This window comes from Plodia interpunctella, chromosome 2 (assembly GCF_027563975.2).
Source record: "Plodia interpunctella isolate USDA-ARS_2022_Savannah chromosome 2, ilPloInte3.2, whole genome shotgun sequence".
NCBI lineage: Eukaryota > Metazoa > Arthropoda > Insecta > Lepidoptera > Pyralidae > Plodia > Plodia interpunctella.
Window position 1 is genome coordinate 1,317,798 of NC_071295.1, and position 7,511 is coordinate 1,325,308.

The following is a 7,511-nucleotide window of genomic DNA, read 5'->3' on the forward strand; positions in this document are numbered from 1 at the left end:
TATATATCGTCCAATCGTAAAATAACGGATTTCTGGTCCTATAGCTTTCCTTATGAGTGTTTATAATGTACCTTTTTATGGTGAAATCACTTTTGAAATCGGTTTGGTAGTTTCATCATACAAACACCACCTTAAATCAATGTAGAAAAGATATGTCTCTTCAAATCAAGAAAGATAATGGCAGTATTATAAAACCATTCATTACATTCAAATATGGAATATTAATATTTAGTCAAAAGTTTAACTATGGAATAGTGATCATTAAACTTTTTTCAAGACGGAAACTTTTTAGAAAGCTAAGCATTTGACAGAGCCCTGAATGTAAATTTGTAATAACAAAACCTTTGTGTACTCATGCAGCTGACACTGTTACAAATCATTGCAAATACACTGGACAAATAATTGTTTATCTATTGTGTAACAATTCTGCATGATCAAAGTGTCTACATACAATAGAAAAAAAAATATATTGGTAGTGGTAACCAACTATCGATCAATACTTAGTGAAACCTAGATTCTAAGGCATGACAGAGGTCTTGCCCAGCAGTGGGACACAACACCATAAACACTAAAATACATAATAACTAATAGGTATACGTAGGACCACTGAATTTTGTATGATACAAATAAAATTGATGCTCAAAGTACACAATCACACACAAGAAGAATTATAAAGTACAGTTTTTATGCTGATTTCAAGTTCTATGGCCTTCCAGGACCAAATGTAAAAGGAACAAGAGAGAAAGAGCTAGTGAATTAGAACATAATATCACAAGAATCATTGAAAATTTAAACTTTCAAAAACTAGACTTCATTGTGCCACATTGTTGTGAAAGGCTGTGACATATAATTTCTTAAATTCATTTTCATAATTTAATAATGAAGCAGCTCAAAATTGCTTTCTTTGTACTGATGTGATTCATAACATCAGAAAAAGAATTACTAAGTTTCTCAAAATAGCTCATGATGTAATGCACACTAAAATTTTGACACAAACCAGAATAAAGGGTAATTCTACTAATAACACTAATTTTAAATGAGTTCGAATACATTATATATACATATATATAGTACATGGGTGAAATAAAACATGGAACAGTCCCCGCTTTGAGTCCACCATGATTTTTAGCTAAGATTTAATTGCATAAAAACTTTTAAACATTAAAATATCAAACCACTCATAGGAGCACTTATAACTTTTGTGTATTACCTTATCAAAAGGATGTTAGATAAGAGGTGTGATTCTATGCAAAAATATATATATATTAAGTTGGACATTTTACTATAATGGTCTTAGAAACCAAACTCCTGTGGTCATTAAAATAGGTAGTATATACAATAATTTATTTTGTCTGTATAATAATTTAATTGATGTGGCCTGGTTTTTTAAGAACTAGCTCACTGTCATCAAAGATTGTGTAAATTTAGGCAGCGACAACAAATCATATTATGTTCTATGCAGTAACAAAGGTTATTGAGCGGATCCTATTTATCTAGGATATCTAATAACCGTCACTATTCAGAGTAAAAGTAGAGTTGAATCACAATTACATTGCTTAGTGTGATATGAATGAATCATTTGAAGTAAAGAACCTCATTGTACATGCAAGCAACCAAATTGATCGCAATAAATGCAGTTTTTGAGATGAATCCCCGCCGAAACGGAGAAATATTGAGAGCAATCGTACTCACCATCTGTTCTTTTTATGTTGATGTTAATTCCGGATTGGATCTTCACGGTGCCGTCATCCATTTTTGCACAAGTTTATACACCACATACACTATAGAACATTATTTTGCTATCCACGGTAAATGAAATAGTGTCTAACACATTGAGAAATTACACATATGAACCGGTGAAAATTACAAAATAAATTTCTACTCCCAGATTGACAGTTATATCGAGCTAGCTACACACTTCAGACTGGAACGTTTGAAATTTGTTTCATTACAACAGTCAAATCAATCACTTTACTTTCTAAATCCTAACAAAGGCAATTGATTTGAATATTGTGTGGATATATTAAACCAAAAATTGAAAAAATCACAAATGTTTTAAATATTTTCGGTTACAAACCCGAAATTGTAAAATAATCATGAACACTGCGTCGAAAATTTTTGTATTGTGTTGCCAGCATCGTGTAGGTAATGGTAGTGTGTGTGTGTTGTACGTATTCCTTTTTTTTTTTCATACATTAAATTTATCTCATTCTTTATAAAAAATATTTAAAATAATTATTTTATTCCTTCTGAAAGAAGAAAATGGCACACATTACAGTTTCTCGAAAAAATCCTAAGTAAAGTTTACCTTGAAAATACCTACATTTTCATTATTTCATCAAGGTTATATGATGGTTACAATCGATCGATTTAAAGATAAAGATGTTTTGCTCTATTCCCATAGACAAAACTGTTTAGTTTTCTAAAATGGGTGATATGTATATAAAAATCGATTCTAATTTTTACTCAAAAATTTAATTTTAATGAAAAATAATATAATTCATAAAAAAGTCAATTCCACATTAAGTCAGTCATATTACATAAATGATAAAGCCGCAGACTGTCCCAGTTATTTATAAAAAAACACACTTTAAGCTATAATATGTTTTGTCACTATCGCGTATAAAAAATTTAGTATTAACAGAAAAAGATAAAACACACTTTAGCATAAAGTGTTCTTTATCTTTATTTATAAAACAGTGTATATCTGCATAATTTATAATAACCTTCTAAAATTCAAACTAAATCCTGTGGTGTAAAATATACAATAAGTTCAAAAATCAACCCGGGTTAACAGGGTTTAACCAAGCAAAATAAAATAACACAACATAGATTAATTAATGAATAAATTATTATGCATTTGTCATTACGTATTTAGTGTGATAGTTGAACAAAAATGATTCCCCTCTAACGTGCAACTAGCGGCCCGTCCCGGCTCTTCTCGCCGCTCGCCTCGCCTTCCGAAAACCGTATGAAAATCCGCGCAGTATTTTTTGAGTTTACCGCGAATAAGTAAAGAACGTTAACAACAGTACGTTAAGAGCAGAGATTAATAAAAAATATTTTGTATTTCATTAGGAGAAGACACTTTGTATAGGACACTGCATAGAAAGAATAAAGTTTCAGATTTCTACAATGGTCTACAATCTCGAATATAAAAGAGTATTGTCATGAAGTTTATCGATTAGCTCTGAAATCAATTTGATATGTATTGTCATTTTTTTGGCAAGACAAGCGCAACCCTACAGACCTAACCGAGAGTTTTTTAGGTACCTACCTACCTATTTGATTGACTCTAACCTGTTTGTCATTTTTTAGAAATATCAATTTTACGTGATTTGTGCTTTATAAACTACAAATTTATTAGACTAAAATGCAAACTGATTTTAAATTATCTCACAAAGCAAAGAAACGCATCAAGGAAGTAAAGAGAAAAGCTCGACCGGGTGAGTTATTTGTATTGTAAGTCGGCATAGGGTACTGTGATCAAGTGTATCTTGTTTATGCCATTATTGTTTATACCATTGTATTCTGGTCATTAATTATCATGTTTAATATTAGTAGATGACAATTATAGATAAAAGTGGCGAATTCTAGAAAAATCCTCAAGTGAGCGTGGCGTCCATTGAAACATTCGTTCGACCTCGACATGAATTAGCTAATAAATACTATAATAATATATGTATTTATATACATTTGTTTTTTGTTTTATATATTTATAACGAACAACTCTCATAAAAATGTTAACCAAAACTGTAGCTTTTGTATATAAGTTTGTTCAAGTATTTATGACTAATGTGCTATGACATTGTATAAAAGACTTTATTTTATTTCAGAATTAGTAGATAAGCATCAATGGACAGCCTTAGGATATGCTGGGAATTTTGAAGAGTTTTTAAAATGTGATGACAATGTAGACAGAATAAGTGAAAATGTGGTGTCTCCAGATGAGTTTATAGAGAAATACGAGAAGATATACAAGCCAGTAGTGATAACACACGTGCAGACCAACTGGAAAGCTAATCACAAGTGGACTTTAGATAGACTAGCCAAAAAATATCGTAACCAAAAATTTAAATGCGGCGAAGACAATGAGGGTTATAGTGTTAAGATGAAAATGAAGTATTACGTAGAATACATGCGGACAACGACTGATGATAGTCCCCTTTATATTTTTGATAGTAGTTTTGGAGAGCATTTGAGGAGGAAGAAACTTCTAGAGGATTATGAGATTCCTAAGTACTTTAGGGATGACCTTTTCAAATACTGTGGTGAGGAGAGGAGGCCTCCATACCGCTGGTTTGTTATGGGACCACAGAGGTCGGGCACTGGGATTCACATAGACCCTCTTGGGACAAGTGCCTGGAATGCCCTTGTGTTTGGTCATAAGAGGTGGTGTCTGTTCCCGACGCACACTCCGAGGGAACTTATCAAAGTGACCGGTGCTATGGGTGGGAAGCAGAGAGATGAAGCAATCACTTGGTTTAAACTTATTTATCCTAAAACTCAACTAGATACTTGGCCCAAGGAATATAAACCGGTATAGCTCTTATTATTTATTTATTTATTTTACACTTTCATATAGTCTTTTTATTTTACACATGAAATGTTTATTTTCAGGTTGAAATTTTGCAAAAACCCGGTGAAACAGTATTTGTCCCTGGTGGTTGGTGGCATGTGGTCCTCAACTTGGACGATACTGTAGCAGTCACCCAGAACTTCTGCAGCCGAACCAACTTCCCGGTTGTCTGGCACAAAACTGTGCGTGGTCGGCCAAAGCTATCCAAGAAGTGGATCAAAGTTCTTGAAACCAAAGAGCCCAATTTATACAAAATGGCCAGTAGCATGGATCTCAGTCAAGGTACTGGCGTGGCGTCGGATAGTTCGTCCAACAGCAGCTCCTCCAGCAGCGACAGTGAGAGCAGCTCCTCAGACAGCTCCAGTGAAGAAGACAGCGGACAAGAGAGCATCTCTGCTCACAAGAAAAAGAAGAGAAGGAGAATATGAAAAAGAATCTATGTATTTTGTAGTCAAATCATGATTTCTAGTTTGATCTTAAGTAGTTGTGTGTATTTGATTACGTAAAGCTGCCTCTTTGTATTATTAGGTGTATGAACTAATTTAATTTTTACAGTTGTTATTCAAATGACAATGATTATTATTTCTTTTGTTACTGACTAAATTCTTTATGAATTAAATATTATTATCGCCTGTCTGTCTTTTTTTAATAACAAGCGTAGCAGTACAAAGTGTGACTTAGCCAGGTATTGCTAGCTTTTTTTATCTGACTTGCCTGCTAAATTGTTCTGCTTTTTTTGCCACGCATTCATCACAAAATCTCGATTTTAACGCAATTTTCTAGTATGTTACTCACTAGTTGTCAAGTAAAAACAATAGCAATAACGATTTTAGTCTATGGTTGTTTTGGCTGTATGGGCTTAGATCGCTTTGCCTTTTCATATGAATATTAAACTAAACCGAAAAAAGTCTATCTATCTATGGTTTTTCAGTAGTAGCCATTTGTTATCATTTTATTCAAGTGAATATCTGACAAAAATCAAAATGTTGCGCTCAGCTTCAGGCAAATTGATTAATGTTTTCAAACAATCACTTATTCCCTCATCCAGGGTCAGTGCCGTGATCCCCGCACGTCTTTCTCATGGAGGACCAGTGGAATCTGATGAAGAATTTGATAGCAGGTTAGACTTTTACGTTATGTAACTTGAAATGCTGATAAATTAGAATCCTATTGTAATTTCAGGCTAATGACATCGTTCGTCTGAATGCCGATACGGTGTTTTCACGTTTGGCATATTATCAATTCTGTTATGTCATAATGCAGTAGCACATTGTATCATGTGCTGCATTTGATATAGTTACACATTGATGAGAACAATACTGTTGAGATGGAAAGAAATGTTATTGAACATGTCTATCAAATATACAGTTAGTAGTCAATTATTATTAAAGATAAAAGTTGACCCTCCTGGAACAGTAATCGGGGAAGACAGGAACCAAAAGTAATTTAATGTTCCTCAAGTTTGTTTTCTTGTTTGTATTTTACTTGTTTCCGGTGAAGGAAAATATCGTGAGGAAACCTGCACACTTGTTGATTATTAACTTTTGTGTGAAATGGAGAAGGCAATGGCAAACCACTCCATTAATAATGCCAAGAAAGTTGTTGTGTGTGTTTCATTCCACGTAATGACCACGACCCTCAGCCACGAGGAATACGACTATGAAGAAGAGTTTCCTCATGAATGAACAATATGATAACCCTTCTTCATGTGATCCTGTTTAGAGCCAAATGTTGCATGCAAACTAAAATAAATAAAAAATTGAAACAAATCATGCTTAGAACAGGTTATTATGATTTCCAGGTATGAAGCATTCTTCAACAGGAAAGACATTGATGGCTGGGAAATCCGCAAGGGAATGAACGACCTCTGTGGTATGGACCTTGTGCCTGACCCGAAGATCATCAAGGCGGCCCTCCAGGCCTGCCGAAGGGTTAATGACTACGCCCTAGCAGTCAGGTTCTTAGAAGCATGCAAAGACAAGTGTGGGCCCAAAGTTACTGAGATCTACCCATACATCATTCAAGAAATCAAGCCTACACTAACGGAGCTTGGCATTGAAACTCCTGAGGAACTTGGATATGATAAACCAGAATTAGCTTTAAAGAATGTGTATGAGGTATAAGCATACTGCAATATTGTTGGTAGAAAAATTATATTATAGTTTCATCAAACTTAATTTATGTAAGTCTACATTGAGAATCAACAGTCAATCTAATGTATAAAGAGTAAGAAAAATAAATCATGTTTGATTTACTATAACCCTAGCTTTGTTTTTCAATCAATTCATATTTCAATGTGAAATTCTTAGTTTAAAAAAACTAAACAAATGAAAACTGTTACCCAAAGAAACAAGAGTGTCTCTGTGCAATATTATGTGGGGGGAATTGCATATTTTTGAAATTATTTAAAGGACAAATTAAAATAATTTGCGTAATTAAGAGTTATTTACTGATAATAAGTACAGTATCTTTTTGTTATCACATTTGCACATTTCACAATGCAGCATAGAGATTATCCTTATTATTTTTACTTATCTAGAGAGACAACAACAAGCAGGAAATATAATGAATTAGAAAGAAGATTCTATGTTTTATGACTACGTCGCCAGACTAGGTTGTCAGTAAGACTAGATCTTTATTATTCACGTCGTATCCTTGGAACTAATAACATGGCAACTGATATTATGGTGTTTAGCTGATATATTGGTGTTCAGGATAAGGGTATTTCTGAAATATCATGCTAAGCTTGCAATGAACAGGCAATTGAAAAACTCTTATCTCAAGTTACAACTCAAATACCAAGGAATTTTACTGGAATTATCGTCATGAAGTAGAAACTGCAATATTACTAGATTGTGGTCTATATGACCATAGAATCAAGGACAGTTCTGTTGCCTATTGGTCTATTCTAGGTCTAATAAAATTCTATAAA

At 33.4% G+C, this 7,511-nt stretch overlaps 3 protein-coding genes across 7 annotated transcripts in view; 2 read left to right on the forward strand and 1 right to left on the reverse strand.

Annotated features, from left to right (window-relative positions):
• Nucleotides 1–2,142, reverse strand: part of Klp10A (Kinesin-like protein at 10A) — a 55,560-nt gene extending 53,418 nt beyond the window's left edge. The window contains exons 1-2 of one of the 5 annotated variants that reach the window (XM_053762669.1): nt 2,078–2,142; nt 1,693–1,924 (exon numbers count right to left, since the gene is read on the reverse strand). In XM_053762669.1, the coding sequence (XP_053618644.1) occupies nt 1,693–1,753 (61 nt within the window). In that variant the 5' untranslated portion in view covers nt 1,754–1,924; nt 2,078–2,142. Of the gene's footprint in view, nt 1–1,692 lie in introns of all 5 variants that reach the window. The other 4 variants (XM_053762676.2, XM_053762682.1, XM_053762691.1 and 1 more) reach the window with 4 other exon arrangements.
• A 1,089-nt stretch (nt 2,143–3,231) lies between these two features.
• Nucleotides 3,232–5,215, forward strand: JMJD6 (Jumonji domain containing 6). Its single transcript, XM_053765531.2, has 3 exons — nt 3,232–3,446; nt 3,837–4,540; nt 4,621–5,215. The coding sequence occupies exons 1-3, from the start codon at nt 3,374–3,376 to the stop codon at nt 5,005–5,007; spliced, it is 1,164 nt and encodes a 387-aa protein (XP_053621506.1). The 5' UTR covers nt 3,232–3,373; the 3' UTR covers nt 5,008–5,215.
• Nucleotides 5,216–5,488: 273 nt separating this feature from the next.
• LOC128681573 (cytochrome c oxidase subunit 5A, mitochondrial) lies at nt 5,489–6,844 on the forward strand. Its single transcript, XM_053765585.2, has 2 exons — nt 5,489–5,699; nt 6,381–6,844. Exons 1-2 carry the CDS (start codon nt 5,563–5,565, stop codon nt 6,700–6,702), a joined length of 459 nt encoding a protein of 152 aa, XP_053621560.1. The 5' UTR covers nt 5,489–5,562; the 3' UTR covers nt 6,703–6,844.
• The last annotated feature ends 667 nt before the right edge of the window (nt 6,845–7,511 follow it).